Raw genomic sequence first — 27,541 nt, 5'->3', positions numbered from 1 at the left:
ACAGAAGAAGGACTGAGCTTGACCTAGGAGTAACAGAAGAAGGACTGAGCTTGACCTAGGAGTAACAGAAGAAGGACTGAGCTTGACCTAGGAGTAACAGAAGAAGGACTGAGCTTGACCTAGGAGTAACAGAAGAAGGACTGAGCTTGACCTAGGAGTAACAGAAGGACTGAGCTTGACCTAGGAGTAACAGAAGAAGGACTGAGCTTGACCTAGGAGTAACAGAAGAAGGACTGAGCTTGACCTAGGAGTAACAGAAGAAGGACTGAGCTTGACCTAGGAGTAACAGAAGAAGGACTGAGCTTGACCTAGGAGTAACAGAAGAAGGACTGAGCTTGACCTAGGAGTAACAGAAGAAGGACTGAGGTTGACCTAGGAGTAACAGAAGAAGGACTGAGCTTGACCTAGGAGTAACAGAAGAAGGACTGAGCTTGACCTAGGAGTAATAGAAGAAGGACTGAGCTTGACCTAGGAGTAACAGAAGAAGGACTGAGCTTGACCTAGGAGTAACAGAAGAAGGACTGAGGTTGACCTAGGAGTAACAGAAGAAGGACTGAGCTTGACCTAGGAGTAACAGAAGAAGGACTGAGCTTGACCTAGGAGTAACAGAAGAAGGACTGAGCTTGACCTAGGAGTAACAGAAGAAGGACTGAGCTTGACCTAGGAGTAACAGAAGAAGGACTGAGCTTGACCTAGGAGTAACAGAAGGACTGAGCTTGACCTAGGAGTAACAGAAGAAGGACTGAGCTTGACCTAGGAGTAACAGAAGAAGGACTGAGCTTGACCTAGGAGTAACAGAAGAAGGACTGAGCTTGACCTAGGAGTAACAGAAGGACTGAGCTTGACCTAGGAGTAACAGAAGAAGGACTGAGCTTGACCTAGGAGTAACAGAAGAAGGACTGAGCTTGACCTAGGAGTAACAGAAGAAGGACTGAGCTTGACCTAGGAGTAACAGAAGAAGGACTGAGCTTGACCTAGGAGTAACAGAAGAAGGACTGAGCTTGACCTAGGAGTAACAGAAGAAGGACTGAGCTTGACCTAGGAGTAACAGAAGAAGGACTGAGCTTGACCTAGGAGTAACAGAAGAAGGACTGAGCTTGACCTAGGAGTAACAGAAGGACTGAGCTTGACCTAGGAGTAACAGAAGGACTGAGCTTGACCTAGGAGTAACAGAAGAAGGACTGAGCTTGACCTAGGAGTAACAGAAGAAGGACTGAGCTTGACCTAGGAGTAACAGAAGAAGGACTGAGCTTGACCTAGGAGTAACAGAAGAAGGACTGAGCTTGACCTAGGAGTAACAGAAGAAGGACTGAGCTTGACCTAGGAGTAACAGAAGAAGGACTGAGGTTGACCTAGGAGTAACAGAAGAAGGACTGAGCTTGACCTAGGAGTAACAGAAGAAGGACTGAGGTTGACCTAAGAGTAACAGAAGAAGGACTGAGCTTGACCTAGGAGTAACAGAAGAAGGACTGAGCTTGACCTAGGAGTAACAGAAGAAGGACTGAGCTTGAACTAGGAGTAACAGAAGAGGGAGCCTTTGGAGCTGCATCCATCGATATGAAGAGAGGTGGCCATCTGAGATTCTGGTGAAGCTGGGAGCTCTTGTATGATAAGTGGTTGGATGTGGTGGAGGAAGAGATTGGGCGCTGCTGAGCTTTCTGCTCTGCATGACTAGGAGAGTTAATTCAGAAGAGGCTTGAGAGTTGAAGCATAGGCATGGAACAGTGCATGTGGGAAAAGGACCAAAGATAAGGAGAAAGTGGTGCTGAGACCGAGGATGAAGCTAGAAGATCACCAAGTGAAAAGGCAGGGAGGAGAAAGAGACAAGGAGCCATTAGAAACAGTGGCACTTTTACAATCATGTCCTTCCTAATAGGCAGTGTTGCATGAAGAAAGCAATCCTGATGCGTTTTCTTCATCACTCTGGGTGTTACCTCCATGTCTGCTGTGGCCCACTAACCATTTGGGCATTCCCACTCTTAGTAGACAGTTTCTCTCCCTCCCAGGATCGACGCTTCTTAATCTCTGCCATTTTCCCTTTGTTTCCCCCTTTGCCTAAGGACTCCTGTGAAAAAAGATAGAAGCTGATGGTTTCATTGCTATTCCTGGTTTCTTATCAGTTCATGTCCAGATTTCTTTGTGGTTTAACTCTTCACCAAAGGCCTGCAGCTCTCTGTACAGTGGGGCCCTTGGTATCTGCTTAAGTTGGGCAGCTATCGAATTTGACTTGCTACTCTGTGCCCACTTTACCCTTCTGCATTCCTATACTCAAAGCTAACCCTTATTTAAGATGTTTACTCTTGCTTCTCTCTTTAACAGTTTACAAGTTTCTCATTAAACACGGGACATTTCCAGTGTTAAAATTTAGTACTATATTAAATGAAGTAACAACATTGTATGCACTCAATGCTCATGCTCTCTGTGGCCTCTGAATTTTAGAAGCCCATCTGGTTTGCCATTTTAATATATTTGATCTTTTGGAATTTAAATTCTTCTGGAGTTTTGAATTTATAATTAGTGTGTGTGTACATGCACATGCTGTCTTTGTGCTGGCCAGAGGATATGTTTCTGGAATGGATTCCTTCTGTCCACTATCGGTTTGGGGACTGAACTCAGACCATCATGCTGTGCAAAAGATATTTTTACAAACTGAGCCATTTAATTAAATTGGCCCTAAAATTCTTCATGTGCTTATCATTGTCTAAAATTATGTTGTTTTATGTTGTTGTTTTTGGTTATATATTATCTCATTGTCTTTCTTACCCTGTCCTGGACTCTACTGAAAATACATGCAACATTAGCACATGAGCCTTTGTTATATACCATAGTATATGCTTTTCATGCCTAGCATGTTCAGGTACTCTGTAAACACATGTTAACTGAGTGAAAGAATTAGCATATTTTAAACATATCTAATAATACATGGCAAGTGAATAAAAGAATTATTATATTTTATCATGTTTTACACTTTATTCATTAATAGCAAACCATCTAAGGCATCATATAAATATATTTACCGCCAGGTAACAGCCGTAATAGTTATTCTTTGCTGTGACCAAAACACACAACATAAGCAATGTAAAGCAAGAATCTACTTTGGTTCATTGGATCAGATGTCTGCATCATTTGACCACATGCATTTGAAGAGAATGTTATGGTGTTGGGAACATGAAGCAGAGGATGGCTGTTCACCTCATGGCCAATCAGGAAGCAAGGGTCAAGGCAGGAAATAGTCAATGCTTATAAACTCTCAAGAACCCACCTCCAGTCACCAGATGTACCCTATCCTCCAAGTTTTTAGAACCTTCAAAACTAGTACCACAATCTGGGGACCAAAAATTAAAATGAGTCTGTGAGGAACGATCTGATTTAAAACACACAACAAACTTAAATAGAAATAAGATGTTGATGGTTTTAGTCTTTCATATTCCTTAACTCATGTATACATTTAGGGATAAGACTATGTATTATACTGTTATCTTTAACTTATAAAGCATTTTAACCAACACACAGTAATTATATGTATTTATAGGGTATAGGGTAATAATTTGAGTCATGTTTTAATATGTAACGATCAAGTCAATCTCCTAAAACATTTATCATTTCTTTGTTTTATCTTGAACTCAAGTAGGTGGCATAAAATTGTGGTCAACCAGTTAACCTTCCTTTCTCACTTAGACTTATACATCCAGAGACACTGAATTATTGTGGTGTTTTAAGTACAATTGGCCCTATAAATTCATGTGTTTAAATACTTGGCTGTAAGGAGTGGCACTATTAAAAGGTGTGGCCTTATTGGAGGAGGAGTGGCCTTGTTAGAGGAAGTGTATCACTGTGTAGATGGGCTTTGTGGTTTCCTACGCTTGGGCTCCACCCAGGCAGTCTCCTGGCTGCATTTAGATCAAGATGTAGTCTGCTTGCCTGCTGCCAGGTTCCCACCATGATGATAATGGACTAAACCTTTGAGCCTGTAAGCCAGTTCCAGTTAAATGTTGCCTTTCTAAGAGTTGCCTTGGCCATGTTGTCTCTTCACAGCAATGAAACCCTAATTAAGACAATTACGTACTAAATCAAAAGAGGTTTCTTCTGTGGCTGTCAGGCCACTATTGTACTAGTGGCCATATCTTCCCAGGCCTGTCATTCTTGAAACTCATAGCAGGGTGATATTGTGGAATACTTTTATCCTCCATTAGGTCAAAGCCCAGAATGGATGGGAGAGTGGCTCCTGAAGTTCCACCACTTGTTCAGATGCCATTGACAATCACTGGCTACCTGACTTGACCACTGAAAGGCTTACTCATGCTCCAGGAGATGGCCCTGTACCTGTGAACACACAGGCAGCATTACGTAGGAATAAATAAACCACAGCAACAACAAAGGTAGTGCCTGACGTTCAGCAGGAAAATGAAGAGAACAAGATGGGGAAATAGGGTTGATTTGATCTAAATATATGCATATTTGAAACTATCAAAAATACAAAATTTAAAAAGATGAAGAAGTAGAATAAAATGAACACAAAGAATGGGAGCTCTTCAGTCCTGGTCAGTTTGTCCCTGTCTGTAGGCAGCACCTGGGTCAATAGCAGAGTCAAAGCATTTTCATACTAATTCCTTTTGTGTATCTGCATGCCTTGGTGTGCATTTGGTGGGTAGATGTCATCTGTTGGGAGTCAGTTCTCTCCTACCCTTTGAGTTCCAGGGATTGAACTCAGGTTTTTGGCCTTGCCAGGTTCCTTTATCCATGGGGTCATCTTCTTGGCCCAGTAATGAAGTCTTGAAATAAAATATTCAATGCATTTTTATTAAAAATTAGTTTCAAACCTGAAATGCATGAATTCATCAGATATTTAAATTAGGAGAATTAAAAACTGTTTTGAATATTTATAGCTCGGTTAGGTCTTACTGAGAAATACAGCCCAGAGAGCTGCCAGAATTCTTCTTTTTTTACTATTTCAATTCAGGGGCCTGGGCTTGTTATAGTGCAGTCAGGATTTGATTAACTATACAGTTATATTTTGAATCTAGAATTTTTATAAAAAGAAACCAGTTTTTTAAATGCCTATAATTCTCAGAAACTGGGTGTGAGAAATCTTATTATGCAATTTCATATTAAGAGAGTGGTTCTATTTCAATGAAGAGATATTGAGTCCATGCTTCCAGCTGCACTTTTGTAAAAACAGAGTTTCTAAATAAAGTTGAATGAGCCATCTGTTTAAAACAGCTAGGGAGCAACAGAGAGACGGGTTGGGGAGGGGGGCAGAGACAGAGTCAGAGATGGGGGGAGAAAGAAACAGAGAGAGACAGAGACAGAGACAGAGGGGGGAGAGAGACAGAGAGAGTGAGTGACAGAGAGAGAGAGAGAAAGAGACAGACAGACAGAGGGAGAAAGAGAAAGACAGAGAGAGAGAGAAAGAGAGAGAGAGAGAGAGAGAGAGAGAGAGAGAGAGAGAGAGATTGTTCTTGCTATTATTCACATTGAATATATTATTGGCCTAGTCTGAGATAATATCTCACTTTACTGTGGACTCATAGGTTGGGGTAACATATATTTTCTTTATGACACAATGTTAATATTGTTCTTCTCTAACCAGTAGTCACAGTCAAAATGCTCATGTGAGATTTCAGAACTCTCATCTGGTACATCCTGCAGTGTGTAAAAATCCATTGTATAAGCTTCTGAAAGCTGTTAATAAAATTACTAAGGCTCTGAAACTGGTTGTTAAATACAACTGTTATTAATGTTGAGGATACATAACTAGGCATGTAATGCACAGGGTGATGGGTTCATGAAACCGGGCATTTCCCAGTTATTTTGCCTTACCTCTGCTAAGGGGTTATGTGCAGTGGAACCACTCTGTCCACTGTGCCAGCTCAGGTCACTAAGTTTTAGTGGACGGTTTGAAGTTAGCCCATGTAGGAGACTTCATAGCACAGATGTTAGCAAACTGTGTATTAGTTGGCCTTCTTCCCCACTTGCCCCAACTCTCTAGAAGTAATGATAACTGTGCATGCATTCTTCTGTCATAATTGTCTGAAAGATTGCAGTGAGCATCCTTTCTCATAAGTGGTGGCTGAATCTACTTTCCTGCTGTAGACTGAGTGCAAACCCCAGTTGTTCCTTCTTATTCAAGACAACATTTAAGTGCCTCAGATTGGCACAAGGTTATAAAGATTTAACCTCAAAGTCCCTTCCTGCTTAGCAGAGCCTCTTGAGTACTTTAAGCTCCCATTTGTTTTGGTGTCACAAGAGACATACCTGTCTTCAATTTTCTTGAAAATCAAGAGAATTTATTGCTATAGGATATAGGCAGATTGGATAAAAAATTACTGATTTTAAAAACAAAACAGAATTTCAAAAATTTTCTTTTAATTTAATTTAATATTTTCACTCATGCTTCTTCTTAAAATGGGTGTTTTTGTGTCACCTTAACCCAAGTTAGAGTCATCACACAGGAAGGATCCTCAGTTGAGGAAATGCCTCCATAAGATCCAGCTCTCAAACTTCTCAATTTGTGATTAATGGGGGGAGAACCTCATCCATTGTGGGTGATCCCATCCCTGGGCTGGTGGTCCTGGGTTTTATAAGAAAACAGGCTTGAGCAAGCCACGAAGAGCAATCCAATAAGCGCACCCCTCCATGGCCTCTGGATCAGCTCCTTGTCTCCAGGTTTCTGCCCTGTGTGAGTTCCTGTCCTGACTTCCTTTGATGATGAATAGCAATGTGGAAGTGCAAGTCAAATAAACCCTCTCCTCCCAACTGGCTTTTGTTCTTGGCGTTGTGTTTCAGAAATAGAAACCCTATTTAAGATAATGGGTTAGCTTCAGGGGAAAAACAGATGCCAAAAGGCTGTGTTGTTTACTTCTTCCCCCAATAACAACAGTCTTGGCTCAATTTCACAGACTTAAACCATGTACAAGGTTTATATGGGCTGGGTTAAAGATTTACATTCGTGTGTGTGTGTGTGTGTGTGTGTGTGTGTGTGTGTGTGTGCGTGCACACATGCATTCATGAGTTTGTGCTTATTAATAAATCTTTTGGTATACTTCTAGGTTCAACAAATGTTGTTACTTTTGACAGAATATATTCTGATTTTAATATTCCCAGTATAAAGATTACAGTTTTCTGTCTAATCATGAAATTATAGCTCTTTGTAGCACATTGTCTATCCTGAGTTTGCTGCATTCTTCATATAGAAAGTATTTAAATATAAACGGCTTGATCTTTATTTTAAAGTGTTTCTCTTCCCAGGAACTTTTCTCTTTCTCTTTTCTGGAGAGACATAAGCACCCTCCCCAGAGCTCCTTAGCTGCCTCAGCACCTGCTTTCGGAAGTTCCCACCTAGGTGTTTTGTCCACTTTCAGTCGAGTCATTTATAGTGACTTGATTGCATTCCTTCTATATTTCGGATATTGACCCTATGGCTTATATGGTGTGTGGATGTTTTCCCTGATGCACATTTTGTCCTTTTATTTGGTGGATTTTTTTGTTGTAAGAAAAGCTTTTTCCTTTAAGACATTCCCATTGGCCTGGTTTTGCTTTTCTTATTGTCACTTTTGGGGACAAAAGCTTTGTTGCCATGACAGTGTCAAGAAGGTTTTCTCCATTTCTTCCTTCTAGTGGTTTTAGTTTTAAGATTTTAATTCATTTTGAGTTGGTTTATTGTTTGTGGTATCAGATGTGGCTCCATTTTCATTTCTAAGCCTGTGTACGTGAGCTTTCCCTAGTACCATTTATTGAAGAGACAATTTTCCTATAACCATTTCCAGGAATCTTGGCCAAGGTCAGTCGACTACAAATACATGGAGTTATTTTGGAATTCTCCAGCACATTCCAGTAGTTTTCTGTCTGTTTTTGTGTTAGTACCGCAAGGCTTTGATTACTACTGTCCTTGGAGTTTGCTTTGAAGTCATATAGTGCATGCTTCCAGCCTTGAGCTTTGTATAAAATCATCTTGACTATTTGGGGTCTTTTTTTTGTTCCAAAGAGATCCTAATGTTTTGTTTTACTGTTTTTTCTTATTTCTATGAAACATGACAGTAGATTTTTGATAGGGATTGTATTTGATCTTTATATCACTTTGGGTATATTGGACCTTTAAATAATAATAATCCTTTCAATTAATGAACACAGAATATATTTTTCCTTATTAATATCTTCCTAAGGAAATTTCTCTAATGTTTTAGACTTTAGTACGCAGGACATTTGTCTTGTTCAAATTCATTCCCAAGTCATATGTCTTAGTGTGATTATGAATGCAATTTTCCTAAGGACTTTTTGGATAGTTCATTTTCAGCATTTAGAAATGCTACTGATTTTGGGTGTTGATTTTGTTCTTGGATGCTGATTTGTATCAGATCAATTTTTACTAAACAGTCATCCATTTTTTTAAAAAGGGATTTTGTGCATAGAAAACATAGAGATGATTTTTTTCTTTCCAAATTGGATGCCTTTATTTCTTTTCCTGTTGCAGTCTCATGAGGAATACAAGTAAAACTAAATGCAATGTGTTTGCTCCTTGGGCAGTTGAAAGCCAAGACGTAGGATCAGGAGCTGTGATAAAAATAGTATTTCTTATGACAAAGAGAGTAGTGGGAGGTGATTGCCACCCAAGGTCTCTCTCTGAAAAAAATGTTGTTACTGAGGAACCTGATACATTCTCATATAAGGAAGTATCCTCATTACATGCTGAGGCTGTTGCATTTCTAAACATGGTCATGTAATCAAAGTCATCCTTCCTTATACATCATATGGCTTTTAAATGGCCAATGGGAATAGGCCACAGTAAAGAATTTAGCACCGTAATAAGATTGTGAGTAGATATGTCTCCTAGGAAAGGTCATCTTTTTCTCCCTCAGGAGCTTTAACAGAGGACTAAGGTTATCTCAAGGGGCAGTAGTTTCCCCTCTTCCTGCCAAGCAGCTGACAGGAGTACTGTAAAGAAAGATTACAAAAAAAATTTCAAGGAAATGAATGGGCCTAGATGACAGTTTATTAAGTGAGGTAACCCAGGCTCAGGAAGAAAATACCATGCATTGTCTGTCATGTGTCCATTTTCGTCTCTGTCAAATGTGCATGTCCATGTAGAAAGTCATAGGAAGCTAAAAGGGAAGTTTTAAAGGAGGGCCATAGTGAAGATAAGACAACATAGTTCAAGGGGAACAAGGAACAAGTTGGTAGAACAACAGGGAGCTGAGGAGGGAGGTGGAGAAGTAAACCAAAAAGTTCTAGAATATATGGAAGTCCCCAGAAGGAAACCTGTAACTGTGAAAACTAATTTAAAAATTTTGGAACGAAGTGGTGAGCGTGAGTTTCTTCATTTCATTTTGGCCTCATGGACAAAGCTTTTAGATGTTACCTTTTGAGTGTAATGTGAGTTCTTGTCTCATATGTAATCCTTTCTCTGTTGAGGTCTGTCCCTACTATACTATCCCTTCTACTCAGAGAGTTTCCCATGAAACAGTACAGTGTTCTGTTAAATGTTTTATCTCTTGCTCATATTGTTTGTAGTTGTTTTTTTTTTTCCATCTTTATTAACTTGAGTATTTCTTATTTACATTTCGATTGTTATTCCCCTTCCCATTTTCCGGGCCAACATCCCCCTAACCCCTCCCCCTCCCTTTCTATATGGGTGTTCCCCTCCCCATCCTCCTCCCATTACCACCCTCCCCCCAACAATCATGTTCACTGGGGGTTCAGTCTTGGTAGGTTTGTAGTTATATTTACTGATTGGTCAGTACCCAGGGATGGGTCTTACATGCTTATCACTCATGTTTCTCTTGTGTCCTGTTGAATTTGTTTCTGTCAGTACAAATGGGAAAAAAAGTCTTACAACTGTTATCTCAAAGGAGAGAAGAGTTTATTCTGGAGCTAAATATGAGTAAGCACAGCCTGGAGTGGTCTCCCCAAGTACCATGTTCTGACGAGGTATCAATGTAATGAAATGTTTATAGTGATATAGAAGAAAGTCATAAAATAACACACTTTCAATAACATTGGTGGTGACATTGGGTAGGTAGGTTATGGCAAAGCATTAGACCAATGCTAGGTGATCTTACTGATTGGCGAGCCTAGGAGTAAGTCAGTTTATACAATCCAAGAGGATTTTATCAGTTTGTCAAACGGTGCTTGGTCCCATGCAGAGGGATGCAAGCAAGTGCTACTTAGCTGAAGTAGCTCAAGGTAACTTTAATTAGGTTCTGGGTTTGCAATACTCCATGCTCCCCAGGTCACCGACTCAGTCTGCCTTTGCAAGCAGTTCTTTCCTGGAACCCTTGGCCACAGTTTTATGGAATTTTGTTGAGGATTTTTGCATCTCTGTCCATTAGTGACATTCGACTGTGATTTTATTTCATTAGAATACCCTTTTCTGGCTTCATAGACTGAATTTGGAACTATTCTTTCTCTTCAGCTTAATTTTTTTTGGAAGAGTTTGAGAAAGTTTGCATTAATTCTTTAGACATTTGTTAGACATTGTTCAACACAGAAACAATAATTCCTAATGGTAAGAGTTTTGAGAAATGAAATGTTATCCTGTGGATGACACTGAAGACTAGCCATTCTTAAGAAGAAGATGAAGAAGAAGGAGGAGGAGGAGGAGGAGGAGGAGGAAAAAGAGGAGGAAGAGGAGAAGGATGAGGAGGAGGAGAAGGAGAAGAGGAAGAAGAAAAGAAACAAGTATCATGTTTTTAAAAAGTGCTAATCAACATAAGAACTCTTAAAATTTTGGAATCTGTTACATACTGAAAGTATTCAGTATGTCTGGAGGTCTGAATACAGGATACATGGATTGGTGTGTGTGTGTGTGTGTGTGTGTGTGTGTGTGTGTGTGTGTGTGTGGTCTTGGCCCAATCACTGTATGAATAAACAGTTACAAGCAAATATGCACTTCTAGGGCTGAAGATAAAAACACATAAAATAAAACACAAAATGAAAACTCACAGATATAATGCTCACTAAGTATGTACTCTACGATTTTTAAATTAAAATGTATTCTATTTTGTGAGGCAAGGTTTTGCTTTATAGCCCATGTTGGTGTGGGACTTACTTTGTAACCAAGACTGGCCTCAAACTCACTAGGTAGGTTAGGCTGGCCTTGGACTCAGCTACTCTCCTGCCTCAGCCTCCCTAGTTCTAGGATCATAGGCATGCACTACCACACCAGGCTAGGTGTTTGCTCTTTGATGTTTAGTTCAGCCTTGGGGAACTGTCAAGGAAGAGGAAGCATGCCTCGGCATTTCCTAAGTGTAAGCACACAGTCTATGTCTAGTTACATACGTGTATATATTATGCTAGCTGAGTATTACTAACCTCATTCAAGTCTTCAGATCATTTGGGAAGTTGCCTTGTAGTAGAGAGCAAAACCTTACAAATTTTACTGTTGAAAATACTGTGTTGACATTACTTTGTTGGAAAATCAGAACCTTTTCATAAATTGTGAATGTATATTCAATAAACCTAATCAAATTGCCAGTATTTTACTGTAACATTTTTATGTTCTTAGTTACCGATAAGCACCAGTTCAAGCCAGAGCAAATGCTATACCGATTCCGATATGATGATGGTACCTTTTACCCCAGGAGTGAGATGCAGGATGTGATTTCTAAGGTAATGACATCATCAGCCACTTCTAAAGCAGGATTCCTTTTGCCGTACTTGGGTAGATGAAATGCTACTGAGAGATTTGAAAAAGTCTTCTAATATAGGAAACTCTTAAAATATCTTATAAGCAGTCTTCATCTTATTAAGATGAAATTCCAGTGTTAGATCATTTTAATTCTTTCATGTGGAATAAACTCTGGCCAAAACATTTGAATAAAATTTAAAAACAGAAACATAAGGACAATATAATACCCCTTTTTATTGCAACCTTGAAAATTCTGAGACGTAACTAACCACATCCTAGATTTATTGCTGGATGAACTTTGTTTGCAGTATATCTTATAATTTATATCAAGAAATACTTCAGGTGATCTTTCGTATCTGTCATACACATATGGCAGATTCACAGTTCAAGCCCATCCTGTTCTTCAGTGATTTAACTCCTATATTTACCCTGTATTTCAACATTTGGACAGATTTTTAATCTTGCTGAGATTGCATAATGACCGAAGGAGACTGAGAAAGAGTTGATTTATTCTGAATGCTCAGTCGCGTGGCTCTTGAGTGATCCTATCCATTTCTGAGCTGCTTTTTTTCCACACAGGGTGTAAGACTCTACTGTCGTCTCCATAGTCTGTTTACTCCGGTGGTCAGGTGAGACCTGCTTCATGCTTATGTTTCATGTTAGAACTTGAATCATTACATTTTAAGTAATTATTTATGTCAAATCATCCTATAATTTTGTGGCACTGTATTTTCAGTGTCTTTTGCCTTTGTTATGCTTTCAAAAGTTCTTTTATTATTATCTCATACCTTCAGCTGTAAATGAAATAATCCATATTCCTTTAGTATTTAATAAATGGTACTTGAACGATCTGGAAATGATTCAGAAATACTGTTAATTCTAATTCTTCATAACTAGGAATATTTTTGATATATATTTTGGACTTTGTATACATTTATATATATGTAGAGTATAAATTGAACATTAGATGTATATTTTATATTTCCTTTTGATAGCTTTTCCTCTCAAAAGGCAATATTTTGTATTAGAAAATTAAGAATTATTTTAGACTCAATACACATAATTTTGGAGCTTATTAACTAAATCATTTTCAAAACAAGTACACAGTCCATTTTTTGAAGTGAATAAATATATTTTTCAGTAATGGCTATAAAAACCCAAATTTTTTGTATGCATACATTTATTTTACATGTGTAATATAAATTCTAAGGTGATGCATAGATAAGTAGGAGGAAGATTGATTAATGATGGATAAATGATAGAAAAATACATGATTGATAGAGGATGACTGGGTAGATGGATGGATACATAGATAAGATAAATAGATGATAGATAGATAGATAGATAGATAGATAGATAGATAGATAGATAGATAGATAGATACTTTTTTCAGGAGTTGCTGTGTCTGCATATTGGAATCCCTTTTATACCACATAACGATTGTGAGTAGGTTCTTTAGAACCGTGTGTCTTCTCATCTTTTTGTCCTGAACTTTAGCAGTAGGCTTCAGAGTGGAAAGTTGGGAAAGAATGCGGGTAGACTTTATAATCCGCTGCTGCTATAGATCCCTTTCATATGCTTTGAGTAAATTAATATTAAATACTTAGCAATAATGTATCTTCTTTTCTGCTAATCAAATAGAAAAGAATAATTACTAAATGTCATCTGAATGTATATAAATATTATATGTATGAAAATATGTTTAGAAAAATACATTTAAAAGTTATTATCTTTTAAATTATCATTATTATTATTATTATTATTATTATTATTATTGCTGTATGAGAGTTTACATCAAGAAAGTTACAGTCCTTAGGAACCAATAGGAAGTAATTATTCTTTGGCAAGAAATAGCCATTATTTACGTGCTGTATAAGAAAATGTATGGAATTAAAACATAAAACAGATGCACTGTATGATAGTTTCTCATTAATATATATGAGTTTGATTTATAGAGAAAAATTTCTTGCTGATAGGAACCAGATATCCACATCTGGTCCATGACTAGTCCTTTCTTTCCTGCTGATGCTTATGGAAATCAAGGTGAAAGGTGACAGCTTTTAGAAAGATGGCAGTGGACTCAAAGGAAATGAATTGGATTCCTGAGGAACCCAGCGGATAGACTGAAGGCCAGAAGTTTCAGTCACACTTCAGAGAGCTTTATATGCATGTGGATGGAGGATATGGATCTCAACTGGAAGTTACTGACAGGCTAAAGGACAGGACATATAGGCAGGACTTGGTAGCCACCTCAAGCTATTAGCAGCTTGCACTTTTTTTTTTTTTGACATTTTGCAAGGATTGTCATTTTTTTCTCTTTCTCTCTTATCTGGGCCTACAAAATAAAATCAATTGTAGATTCTGTCTTTGTGCATAGGACTGGTCATGAGACTTCTTCAGTTTTTCATTGAACTTTGAATGATTTCTCAGGCCACAGGATGCGAACCTGTTGAATGAGTGATTGTGTGTGCATGTATGTGCATGTGTGTGCTTGTGTATGTGTGATATGTTTGTGCATGTATGCGTGCTTGTGTATGTGTGATATGTGTGTGCATGTTGGGGGTGTGTGTGCTTGTGTATGTGTGATATGTTTGTGCATGTATGCGTGCTTGTGTATGTGTGATATGTGTGTGCATGTTGGGGGTGTGTGTATGTGAATGTGTGGTATGTGTGTGCATGGGTGTGTGTGTGTGCTTGTGATGTGTGTGTGCATGTTTGTGTATGCATGTGTGTGTGCTTATGGTGTGCATGTGTATGTCAGTGTGTGGTATGCATGTGCATATGTATGGTTGTGTGTGTGTGTGTGTGTGTGTGTGTGTGTGTGTGTAGCTTCACTATTCCATGCTTTTCTTAGACAGATTATGCAGTACAGTTTTACTGTATCTTCTATAGGCCTGCAGGCTTTACATAGATCCTGGGAATAAGTACAATGTGCATCCCCTCTCTTCGCGGACAATATAGAGACCAGAATTTTCTTGCTCTATTCTCCACACTTTGAGAATAGTTTTAGTAACCATGACTTAGGGGTAGAAATTCTATTTATTATTTATCCACTAATGAGATGTCATGCCATTTTCCAGCTAGAGCACCACCAGGTTTAATAGAATTAATAATCTTGTGCGTGAAAACCTGTGAGAGAAGAAATGACTTATTGTGGTATTTTGATGGGTCAACCTTTCTTCTATGATAGATCTTTGTAGCTTACATACCTTGTTACTTCTTACGTATACATACACTGGCTGGCCGAAGGCTCACTGGTAGATGTTCCCCGGTACACTGATACTGAACGGAAGGACTTGCCTGTGATTACACTGGTTTAACACTTGTGCCTTCTTTTTCTTATAGAGATAAAGATTATCATTTAAGAACTTACAAATCTGTCGTCATGGCCAACAAATTGATAGACTGGTTAATTGCACAGGTAAGGAGGCAGATAGATGTCGCTCAGCTTCCTTCTCTGTCGTTTTAGTGTGAGGTGGGAACTTGCCATTGTTTGTAATCATAAAGAATATGAAGCGGAGTTAGGATTTGGATCTGATTGCTGGGATCTTGCATAGCCTTTATGCTATTTTCATTTTCAAAAATAAGATGTTCCTGCTTTTAAAACATGAGCTGAGTTTCATTCAACAATCAAATAAACAAAAACAAATGAGGTCTGCCACCAAGCACAATTTGATTATGAGTGAAGAGGAACTGTGTTCAGTCACTGAGATGTCTTGCATTGCTTTTTCTATTAATTTCTTTTAAAGTATCTGTTCATTAGTCCTCAAAAGTAATTCCACTGCCCCATGTCAGTTTCTCTGACACAGTGGACATGTATAGCATGAGCTATGTATGTGCATATGACATGTCTATGAAGTGCAGAGGGCACACTCACTGTTGCACAGAGTCATTGGCTCTTAGTGCTGACAGTGGTGTTGAGAAAGTTTATGATTATAAATAAAAACTTATATTTGCTTATAAGTAAAACAAATTCATACATACAACATGTCACAATAGCTTTTCAAATACAAATTTACACAGTTATTTTCACAATAGGTCAACTAAAAAGTGCTTGGATATATTCTGCTGACACTATTTCGAAAAGGTGATATACACTTGAATTGAACTTGCTGCCTGGGGCAGGTGGTTTGCTTGGTTAAAACACAATTGTTATACATAAATGTTTGAGTCAACTTAATAAGCAACCTCACTCTTTTGTTTGTATTAAAATATACTTCTTTTCCTTTTAGAAATAGTAACAAAATATTAAATATTGAAATGACATATATAAATATATATTAAATATTAAATATATGGGGTTTAAATATTAAAAATGAAATGAGTCAACCTTTTAAGTTCAATATCTAATTTAATATGTATAATAATTATAAAGAGGGTATATATATGTATACATATATACATTTGAGATTTCATTGTTTAGTGTTGATTTCTAAACTCTTCAGTGTCATCTGTTTCTGTATTTCATTGAATGTAAACTTTTACATTGAGAAGTTACTGTCTTAGGGGAATCAACGTGTCTTTGAAAGGACCATGAATCACATGTCTAGAAGCTCCCCAGTATGATAGCCTCTAACACTTCTATACTGTTGGTCATATGTGCAGCTGGGTTAGTTCTTTGCTCAGTAAGAGACTTTTACACAGAATTCATGTTGCTCTATAGTTTACATGAGCTCATATGATACGTGGTCATTGGGGGAAGACTGAGGAAATGGGTTTGAAGCAAAACCTGATGCCAAATCAGCCTTTAAATTCTAAAGCAAAAAGTCAGTTACTAACTTTAGGGGAGACAGTACTTGTGTTTTTAAACATTTAGGTAAAATGGGATAACAATAGTTATCTCAGGCAAGTAGTATTTGATACCAGCTCTGCTAAACCTGAGACAAACTTGGACATGTAGCTCTCATTCTAGAGTGTAGTGTTTTCAGCTGATTACCTCGTCCTAGAATAGCCATTCCTGGCTTCCTACAGCGGTCCCTGCAGCTTCATAATTCTCATATTGGTAAACATGTACGTTTAAGGCAGACTTTCTAGCTCTTAATGCTGAACTTCAAGATAGAGCATCATGGGAGAGATAGACATAGTAATGGGATGATAAGGGAGCAAGCTAAAGTGCAAGAGACAATGTAAGGCTCCCTCTATGCCCAGACTTGAGTACGACTTAATCTGCACACTAATCAGTACTGAATGGATTTGGACAGCACGATTGAACAGTTAGCAGTGCAGCAGGCCTTAGTCTGTTGCAGGGTATCTCTGGATGCTGCAGATGTCTGCAATATGTGAGTCAAATCATCCTGGACAATGCAATGGCTTTGTTCTGTTCTGGATACATTCTCACTTGCTAGATTGATGCTTTTATTATAATAATTTACAACCGACTACCTTATTCCACAGAGGTAACTCCTCACTGGATACGTATGTCAATGTATTACTAAAACATGTGATTTATATTTGTGCAATGTGCAGGAAACATTTGTATTTTTTAATTAGACAAGTTCTTGTTTCGTCTCCTCTAAGCAATGTTTTCACACCTTTCTCCAGTGCTTCCCAGATCTAAGTAGACCCAAATGGATTTTTAAAAAATATAGGGTCACTACGGTATTCCTCCCCCTTCCCTCTCACTACAGTATTTCAGATTAAATTTATACCTCTTCTTTTACTGAAATATTAGTCTGGTAAATATAACATTTTAATAATTAAAACAGCCAAAGCTTTCAGCTTAACCCTTTAAATAGCTACTGAAATAAAAGATCAGGAAACATGCAGGTGAGTTCTTACCTTGGAGAAGTTGGTACTCATTTGGGCTCATTTTTAATCTTCTGTAAAATTCTTCTTCAGCATCATCTTCTACAGAAGTCCTTATGGATTCTCCAGCTAGGCTCAGGGTCTTTCTGCACGCTGGAAAATCAGGCTGATTACGAATTCTAACTAATGGATAATGGTACTTAACTAGGTACCTAGTAATCAAATCCTTCACAAGATCCAAATTACTGGACAGAAAGAAAATGGCCTTTTTTTGGATTTTTTGTTTGTTTTGTTTTGTTTTGTTTTAATGTGTTGTATCTTGAACTCAGTGTGATATTTAGAAATGTATAAATGTATATTTTCAACTGACTTCATAAAACTTATCAAATATCTGGATTTGGGGAAGATATGATACATATCTGCAGGTACATAGTCAGTTTGCTTTGGTGGATAACAGGGTTATATCATCTTGGTGTTTTATAGACAGGGAAAAAACATCGTATGTGCTGGCATTACATTACTGAAGGTGAGCGTGACACTGATTGAATTCAGGCCATTGTAGGAAACTGGACCGACCAAAGAAAAGGGATAAGTTTGAAATTTGGGAAAGTAAAAGCTGGAGATGAGTAAACCAAGACTGGACAATCTTGAAAGCCAACAGGATAGTTTTGTCTTGATTATTAAGAACTTTCTCCAACTTTAGAGCATCATATTCCTGTGCAGTAGAGCTGATTTCTGCAGTAACTAATGTTGGAATGACTCCAGAAAAAGAATCTTAATTTAGATAATGGAAAAGGAAACACAAAATGAGAATATCGATGGTAGAAATGAAATAGAAATGAGAGTTTGGCAGAGTACTTACATGCTAAGAAAAGGACTAGGGCAAAGTGACATTATCTGTGGGAGATGTTCCTTGAACTATAATTCAGGCTCTATAAGGCCTCTAGTTGCCTGTCACCATGCACAGTGATTTATTTTTTGGTTAACAGGGTGATTGCCGTACCAGGGAAGAGGCAATGATATTTGCTGTTGGGCTTTGTGACAATGGATTCATGCATCACGGTAGGAACCCTTACCCTCAAACCTCACAAACAGATTTCATTGCTTTGGTTCCTCTTGGGACATTGTCCAGTGGTCCAGTAAGGCCAAGACAACCTGTCTGGGTCTAGCCATGGGTCCCAGATGAGTCACAACATCTGCTACCGATTTCACTATTAGTGCCATTTCTGTGGCACGTTCCTGTTATCTACCAGTTTTTCTAGGCCTTTTTTTGTTTTTCTAGATTGTGTTGACCCCAGAAGAGTCATGGAATGACTTAGAAGTTTTATTTTTTTTTTTTAAATTTCATATATCTCTTTGAATTCATTTTATATGAGCACTCATGATCTCCCCTGACTGTTGTGTGTAGTGGAATGCATAGATAAGAGCATACATAGTTAATGTTTATTGTTCATTTTAAGAAATCATACTCAGAATCATCCTATGGAACTAAGTCTTTGGAAATAAATATCTTTTAGTCTATTGGATTTTCTCTTGCTTGATATCTTCAAAAATCATTGAACATTAGTGTTATAATTCTCCATCTATCAAAGTAATGAGAGTTCCCTCTGTCTAGGCCATCTTACATAGGGCATGCAAACAGACGTCTCTTTTCATTACTAATGCGATGTACTTCTCAACATCTGGCTGATATGGCACTTACATCCATCCCTCAACTACTTTCAGAAGGTTATCAACACCTGTATGAAAAACTAGCACCAGTTACAGTCCTTTGTGTGTGGGGGGTATCCTTTCTCGTCCCATGCTCATTGGAGAATTCTGAACTGTGTTCTTATGTGTGGATCACTAGGAATATTAAGATAGAGAAATATGGATCCCTGGAGTACAAACTACTGATGATAGAAATTATAATATTTTAAGAAATTAGAATTATATAATCCATTGGACACCCCTCAATTATTTTTCTCTTTAACCCAAAACAACAACAGGCAGTAATTTGACATAAGCATTTATTGCAAAATACTCTGTGACAGTAAAAGTTCAGCTGAGAACAGCCCCAAGCCTGGATTTCTTGGTGCTTCTCTTGCCTGCTATGGGCCAGTTGCTTGGAGGAAGTATCATGTGATATTCCGGAAAACAATTAGATCATGGAGGCAAAACTTAGCCCAAAGTGTTTTTCCTTTCTGTTGTTCACTGTGGCTCATGTTACTGTTTACTGTGTGGGGGTAGCTTCATTTGTCACCATGTTACCAGATGCTCTTCTGCCCAAAGATCACCCATGCACCATCTGCTCCACATTATTTGCTGGAACTCTGTCAAAACAATGAAATCAAATGCTCCTTTGGGTTGTTTGACATATGCCAAGCTGCTTACATGCAACAATTCATTGTAGGGAAGGCAAGATGAAGAGTTCTTTGATTTTCATTTTGCAGACGAGAAAATTAATATGCAGAGAGTTTGGGTAACTTTCAAATTACCACACTGAGAATTGACCCCAGAACTAGACTGATTCATTGCAAAGTTAAGTGCCCTGGGACTACAGCCTTCCCATTACAGTGGGTCACCTTGTCCCCACAAGACACTACAAGGTACTAATGTCAAAGAATGAGAAACACAGATTTCTCTTCTCAAGTATTTCAGTAGCTGTCAAGATCGTATTCAACATAATTTTTTAAAAGATTTATTTATTTATTATATATAAGTAAACTGTAGCTGTCTTCAGACACACCAGAAGATGGCATCAGATCCCATTACAGATGGTTGTGAGCCACCATGTGGTTGCTGGGAATTGAACTCAGGACCCATTGGAAGAGCAGTCAGTGTTCTTAGTCATTAAGCCATCTCTCCAGCCCCTCAACATATATTCTTATTTATTTGTATCTACCTGTAGTTTAAACAAAACTAACAAAACATACACCAACAAACAGCACATGCTACCAGTTGATACTGGAGATCTTATGGGGATATGTAAAAATGTTAACATTTGGATAAAAGAGATAAAGTTGACCTTTGCAGAAATAAGATTATTTGGGAAGGTTGCTGTGAAACACAGAAGAACTAACAACTCATGGAAACTAAAATCACATTTTGTCCAGATGATGTATTTCTAGTTTGAAGTGTTGGGCTAACTATGACCCCCCCCATCAGAGTTGCTCTCACATAGAAAACTACTATGTGTATTAGTCAGGGTTCTCTGGAGTCATAGAACCTATGGGATGTCTCTATATATTAAGGGAAATTCCTGGAATAACTTATAGTCTACAGTCCAACAATGGGCAGGTATGAATGGGAAGTCCAAGAATCTAGGAGTTGGTCAGCCCCAAAATGCTAGTGGTTTCAGCTGGTCCTCCATATAACCTAGAATCCTGAAGAAACAGGTTCCAACACACTGCTGGCAAATAAGTGCAAGCAGGCGAGGAAGAAGAAATCCTTCTTCCATTGTCCTTATATAGGCCTCCAGCAGAAGGTGTGGTCCAGATTAAAGGTATGTACCATCATGCCTGGACCTAAACTGGTCTTTACTTGGAACTTGCTCTGCCTTAGGCTTGCCTTGAACTCGGAGATCTGCTTGCTTCTGTCTCATGGGATTAAAGGCATGCATCATTTTGCCTGTGCCAAAGTTTTTCATGGCCACTATGCTTCAAGATTGGGATCAAAAGCCTGTGTGTTCCAGCATCAAAATCTAGATCAGAGGTGTACCCTCCATTTTTGATTGTAGTTCATTCCAGATATAATCAAGTTGACATAGGGAATCACTATCACACTATGCAACCCAGTTGACCTTTTCCATAAAGATGCAGAACATTAAAAGCAGGCTTATTTTCCGAAAGTGGAAAATGAGTTTTACATTTAGAATATGTGAGATTTAGGAATTATATTTTCTTCTTTAAATTTTTATTTTCATTTGGACAATGGAAGATTAAGAGTTTCAACATTGAGAAGATGCTACTTATTTTAAAATGGAAAATCCTGCAGATAACAGTAATTTACAGGAAACGTAGGCATAGGTCATTGAAGGAATCTGAGAAGTATATGAGAGGAGAACTTGTTCTAGGAATCCAAAGCTGAGCTCATGGTTGACGAGATGTCCCTAAGTGTGTACTGGTGTGGAAAACGAGCTTGAGATTCAAGCTTACTGAAATTATTGAATCTCTCCATTTTTCTAGTCCTAGAAAAAAGTGAATTCAAAGACGAGCCTCTACTTTTCCGCTTTTTTGCCGATGAGGAAATGGAAGGATCAAATATGAAACACAGGCTGATGAAACATGACTTGAAGGTGGTGGAGAATGTCATAGCTAAGTCACTGTTGGTAAGCCGCTGCCACCTTAGGTTTCTTTCTGGGGTAGTGATTAGCACGAGGACACAATAACATGTTGATGCTTTCGATGTAGTTCATTGTAAAGACCTCCTCATTCTTTATCAGTAATGTTAGTATTTTACGTTTCAGATTAAATCCAATGAAGGCAGCTATGGATTTGGGCTGGAAGACAAAAATAAAGTTCCAATAATAAAGTTAGTGGAAAAAGGGTCGAATGCTGAGGTAATATAAATTAGTATTGTTGTTAAGGTTTGTCATCATGCAATGTAGTGCCAAACTGAAATCAAACATTATGTGTTTATTGAAGATGGTGTCTCTGAACAATCATGCACTGAGGTTCTGACACATACTGTTGAGTTTGTATCAGCTGGGACTGTGTTTCAGTGATAACTGGAGATGAGAGGTGCTGATATTCCAGAGATCTTCAGCTCTGAGTTGAAGAGTTCCCCAGTGATGTGTTTCCAGGATTGTTCCAATCATGCAATCCATTCTAGAAGTTTTTGGAAGCTGTGTAGGGTGTGACAGTTGTTCTAGGTCTACCAGATGGCTCTTCTGTTCAAGTGAAGGCAGTATCTTCTGTCTTCTGCTTTGGTTGTCTTTTCTATGAATGTAATTTCCATCATTAAAGCAAACATTTTGACTTTTTCATTAAATTAATTCTAATTGTCATCTTTTCGCATCACTAAGTTATTAAACAGTGAACTCTTCTGATCATTGACTCCTTCACTGAGAAATATTCATTTGATAGCAGTTAGTATTCTAGACTCTAGGATTATAGACATGTAGAAAGCAGATGACATTCCCTGTTCTGAGCTGGAAACTTTGGTGGTTTTCCTGTATATACATGAGGGACTGAGTTTGATAAACAAAACCCACATTTTGTTTTGTTTTGTTTTGTTTTGTTTTGTTTTGTTTTGTTTTAAATGTGGTATGTGCAGGCTTGTAATCCTATGCTTAGGAGGTGGAAGCAGGTGAAATCCTGCACTCATAGGCCAGCAATCCTAGGCTGCTTGGTGATTACCAAGCCAATAAAAGACCTATCTCAAGAAATAAGGTGACAAGGTGGGCATCACCTGAACAACAACCAGAGTTGCCCTCTGGCTGCCAGATGGATGCATATACATGTACATACACCACACACACACACACACACACACACACACACACACACACACACACACACACATACACGAATTCTGTTCTGTTTCTTTGTCTTTCTGTATCTGTCTTTATCTCTCTCTGCCTCTCCTTCCCTTCATCTTCCTCCCTGTTTTCCTGCCCCCTGCTTCTCTCCCTCCTTTCTTCTCTTTTCTTATTGAGTTTAACAATGCTATACCAGGGTAATACCGGATTTAAAGACTATCCTGCTACCTAATTTGCAAGGCACATAACCTTAAGCAAACACTTCAGTATTCATGTCTTTCATAAAAATATAAGAACTGGAATAGTAGAACATATATAATTTTAAATCTGTGTAGTAAAGTCTGTGTAAACTAGTCGTAAAGGTCTTTTATTTCACCCTAAAACAAAAGTGTGCAAGATAAAGTTTTCTATCCATCACTCCAAGTGCAAATACAGGACCTGTGGTCCATTTGTGGTCTGTTCATGTATTTGACCATCCAGCGACCATGAAATAATTCTATGGGAGAAGATGCTTCTCCCAGGTGCTTTTAAAGACTGGACTTAGAGCAGAGCATTATTTTACTCTGCAATAGAAAAGAAAAAAAAGCCCATCTCATTAAGTAACTGCAGTTCAATATAGAGGATAGTCTTGCTGGTTAGGACATCTGGGCTGACTGTAGGGGTAAGGTCTTCCTTATCCTCTTTCAGTGGGTTGCATTAGGTATAACCTGCACTTGTTGGACTGTACTTGCTTGGATTCCTGGCTTCTCTTTCCATTCCTTTATACTGGGCACACTCATGCTGATTGAGGCTGGAGATACAAATTGGTTGTAGTCAATATGTTTATATATTCATGGGATAAAAATTTCTAAGCTAAATAAATAAATAAATTTATATATAATATATAATATATTTGTATAATATATAAAACATACATCTGGAGATACACATCTATCCATCTATCTATCTATCTATCTATCTATCTATCTATCTATCTATCTATCTTGTTTGTAAATTAAAAGTCAAGTTTATTTATTTTTTTAAATTAAAGACACTGTTGTTATAACAACTAGAGAGAGCCAAAGATGCATACAGTATTAAGGAATAGCATGCATGGGGTTACGGGGAGGGTTGATTTCAATAAGACTCTGCAATCTCATTTACAATAATTCTCTGTATTATTATAACTATTATTGCATTCATGGTTCTGTTGCATAAATTTGTATAACAGTATAGAATATGTGTTTTCATGTACAAATGTGTACATGCTGAGCCTTCTCTGATTCAGTTTTGTGAAAAACTATTCATTAAATTATCATTCCAATTATTCTTGGTATTTCCCCCTTAGATGGCTGGCATGGAAGTTGGGAAGAAGATATTTGCTATTAATGGTGACCTGGTTTTTCTGAGACCTTTTCCTGAAGTTGATTGCTTCCTGAAATCGTGCTTGAACAGCAGAAAGCCACTGAGAGTCCTTGTGAGCACAAAGCCAAGGGAGTAAGTGACACAGCAGAACAGGGATGAGTAGAGTAGTGATGCTAACTTCAGGTCATTATTCCCCTGGTTTACAACATGTATGCCTCCCCAATATGGTGGGAACAGGCTCTAGATGAGAGAGGAAACTGCATTGCTTATCGAAAAATGTGCTCACTCCTGAATTAAATGGTGTTGGTAGCAATGACATTTTTCTTTTACTGTCCAAACTTTGCTATTTTGGGTTACGGTGAGTTTGACTGAGTGAAAACTAATTTATTAGAGCACCTGAAAGTTGAGAATAAAGAACTGTATGCTTGGCTATAGGAAGTGTTGTTGATTATTCAGTCTATAATGTACTGCTCATATGCATGGAATCAAACTCAGAAGGTACATGATGCATGCACATTCTTAGTAAGTTGCTCTTCCCTTTAAAACAAACTAACCCAAAACTCTGTGGCTCTCCCTGCTTCTGTTTACATAAGGAAACAATGTTTGTGCTTGTCTTTAATTGTTATGACACAGTAGCTGAGATAACAAAAAAACATAGTAGAGGATTACTTTAACTCGTAATTTCAGAAGTTTTAGTCCATAATGAGAGGAAAGAATGGTGTTGTAAAACTGTTCACTCAATGTTGTTCAGAAAGCAGAGAGAGGGAGTCAAAAATTGTGCTCCTAGACAAGACCTACCTCTCAAGGGCATGCGCCCAGTATCGAACTTCTCAAACTTGGCACAGTTACTATTAGCCCAACATCTATGAACTCAATTCATGGGTCAGCCAAGGGAGGAAATCATGATTCGGTCATCTTTAGATAATGCTACCATCATGAGACTGTTCAACACATGGGCCTTTTGGGTTCAACATATGAAATGTAACAATATTCATTATGAAAAATTCAAAGTACACATTTCTTTAGAGGAACTAATTTTTCTTCAAATTTTACCACATTTAAACAGCTACTACTGTTTAGAAACCAATTGCTGTTTATCAGAGTATTGATATATGATATAATCATGCACATATGGACTAGGGCCATGCTCTACGGCAGTGTCTTTAGCTAAAACAATTGATGTCCATACAGTTCATTGGCTTTTATTCTCTAATTTGTTTCTATTAGTGACCTGGTATTTCTTTCTCAGATTAGTCATCAGCTGGTTGAGATGACATATATGCAAAGTATTTAACAGAACATGTGAATGAGCTACGCCTCAATTCCTATTTAAAGTTTCTTTCAGTTAGAACAAGCAACATTATTAATTTTAAGATGAATATGAAGGATGTCACTTAAAATGACTTTTATTTTAATAATTTAGGAAACTGTTATGACCATAGCTGGTATCCTTGTTGACTTTAAAATACTTTTATATGTAGAGTATTTTATAGCACACACACTCAGGGCTAGGTAGATGTATCATACTTACATTGTTCTTGAGTATGAGTGCATTTTAATGGGCTGGATTCTCCCTAGAACATCCCTGTCTGACAATGCTAAGTCATTAATGGTCACGGGTGCTTTAGCTCATAACGTAATACACTAAGTGGCCCGAAAGCATAAGTGTGGCTTGTTAATATAGTTTCTCACAGGAAGCACTAGGCGAGAGGGCAGCAAAGAATCACTTCAGTGTCTTCTCTCTATGTACAATTATAGCTTATTTTTCCTTGTTTATCTAGCCCTGTTTAGGGAAGGTTATCTTAGTTGCCTGTGTCCTCACACATTTAAGGCATTTAAAAGCTATAAAATATCTTAGGAAGGAGTAGAGAGGTATTTGAAACAATTATTAGTGAATATAAGTATATGCCCCGTGGCCACTGGATTTACCCTTACAGTAACTGATCTGCTTACATGGACATTTCAATAATTGATAGAACATATAGCCAATGACTTAAAGACTAAATAGATGGAAACAAGTCCTGAGCTGTCCGAGTCCCGGCCATGTTTTCCCGTCATTCCCTAAGTGTTGTTGTGCAATGTAGACTCCTGAAAATTGTCCTTTGACTACACACGTGAGTGCACACACACACACACACACACACACACAGAATAAATAAATGAACAAATATTTAAAAGATTACATACTCACGTTTTCTTTTAATATACTTGAAATATATGACTTCCCCTAATATTCTCTTTATATTGAATCCTTAAACCATTCACATGTATTAAAGAAAAAGTTATGTTCTTTTTTAAAGAGACAATATAAATAAGCTAGAGTGGTATTATGGGAAATCCTCCTGTAAGTTACAACATTTATTAATTGGTGGTATATTGTCTTTAGACAGTTATGCTGGTTTCCATTAAGGAAAGTGTAAAATAAGTCTCATAACTCCAAACTCTAGTAGGCACTTTGCATGCTGTGGGCTGTGTCCTGGCATCCCAAGCTAATCTACCCACTAATTGCTGGTAGAAACTTTCAACATCCTACTGTGAGCAGCAGACATGTTCTCAGACACGGCAGTGTGCCTTAGCAATAAATAGGTATGGTCACTTATAATAGTTGAGGCCACAAGAATACTCACATTCCTAACATTTCCATTTGAAAGTGACTTTCTAAGCTGCATAGATTACTAGTTTTCCTTTGGTCTAAGTTGCTGATTATTAAAGAGTTGGCAGTTTTTTCAAGACTTTGAAACACTCCAGTTATAATGATTCATTTCCTATGTGTCTACTGACATCTCCCTGCCTAATAAGGCTGAATTCATTAGTTTGTCTCTCTGTGGCAAATAGATGACATGAGCAGCTCAAAGGAGAAAGATTTATTTCAGCTCCTGGTTTCAGAGGACTCAGTTCAGAGTTGCTTGGCTCTGTGTACTAGGCCACAACATGATGGTGGTGGGAGTTTGTGGTGACCTGATGGGACCCTGAAAACAGCGAAACAGAAAGACAGGAAGCATTCAGGAGAAGATACAGCCTTTAACCACTCAACTCCATAAACTTGCTCCCCTTTCATCACCTCCAGTAATCCAGAACATTGTGAGTCCATCAAGATCTGACATCATCAACTAGGCCAGATCTCTCAGGAACCACTCACTTCCCCCAGGACATTTAGCATTCCCCACCCAGTACAGTGTCTTAGGGTTTCCTTGATATTTTCGTTCATAATTTGACCTGAGTATAAGGAGGACAGTACGGGCTTTTCTCCTAGGTGGATTTTCTGCTCTGACAGGTAACTTATCAGAAAGGCCATGAAGTACCTCCAGCGGGCTGCGTGTGCCCTGGTGCAGACAGATCAACTGCAATGTTTACCCGAGTGAGTGATT

At 38.1% G+C, this 27,541-nt stretch overlaps 1 protein-coding gene across 1 annotated transcript in view; it reads left to right on the top strand.

Moving 5' to 3' along the window:
- The window catches only part of Prex2 (phosphatidylinositol-3,4,5-trisphosphate-dependent Rac exchange factor 2), a 319,598-nt gene that overhangs the window by 110,059 nt on the left and 181,998 nt on the right, over positions 1-27,541 (top strand). The window contains 7 exon segments of the mRNA NM_001393795.1: positions 11,501-11,604; positions 12,203-12,252; positions 14,969-15,044; positions 18,358-18,430; positions 21,535-21,677; positions 21,816-21,908; positions 24,157-24,305. Of these exon segments, the coding sequence (NP_001380724.1) occupies positions 11,501-11,604; positions 12,203-12,252; positions 14,969-15,044; positions 18,358-18,430; positions 21,535-21,677; positions 21,816-21,908; positions 24,157-24,305 (688 nt within the window).

The sequence above is a fragment of the Rattus norvegicus genome, chromosome 5, assembly GCF_021556685.1.
Source record: "Rattus norvegicus strain SHRSP/BbbUtx chromosome 5, alternate assembly SHRSP_T2T, whole genome shotgun sequence".
NCBI lineage: Eukaryota > Metazoa > Chordata > Mammalia > Rodentia > Muridae > Rattus > Rattus norvegicus.
Note: the sequence above shows the minus strand (reverse complement) of the source record. Positions and strands in the feature narration are given on the sequence as shown.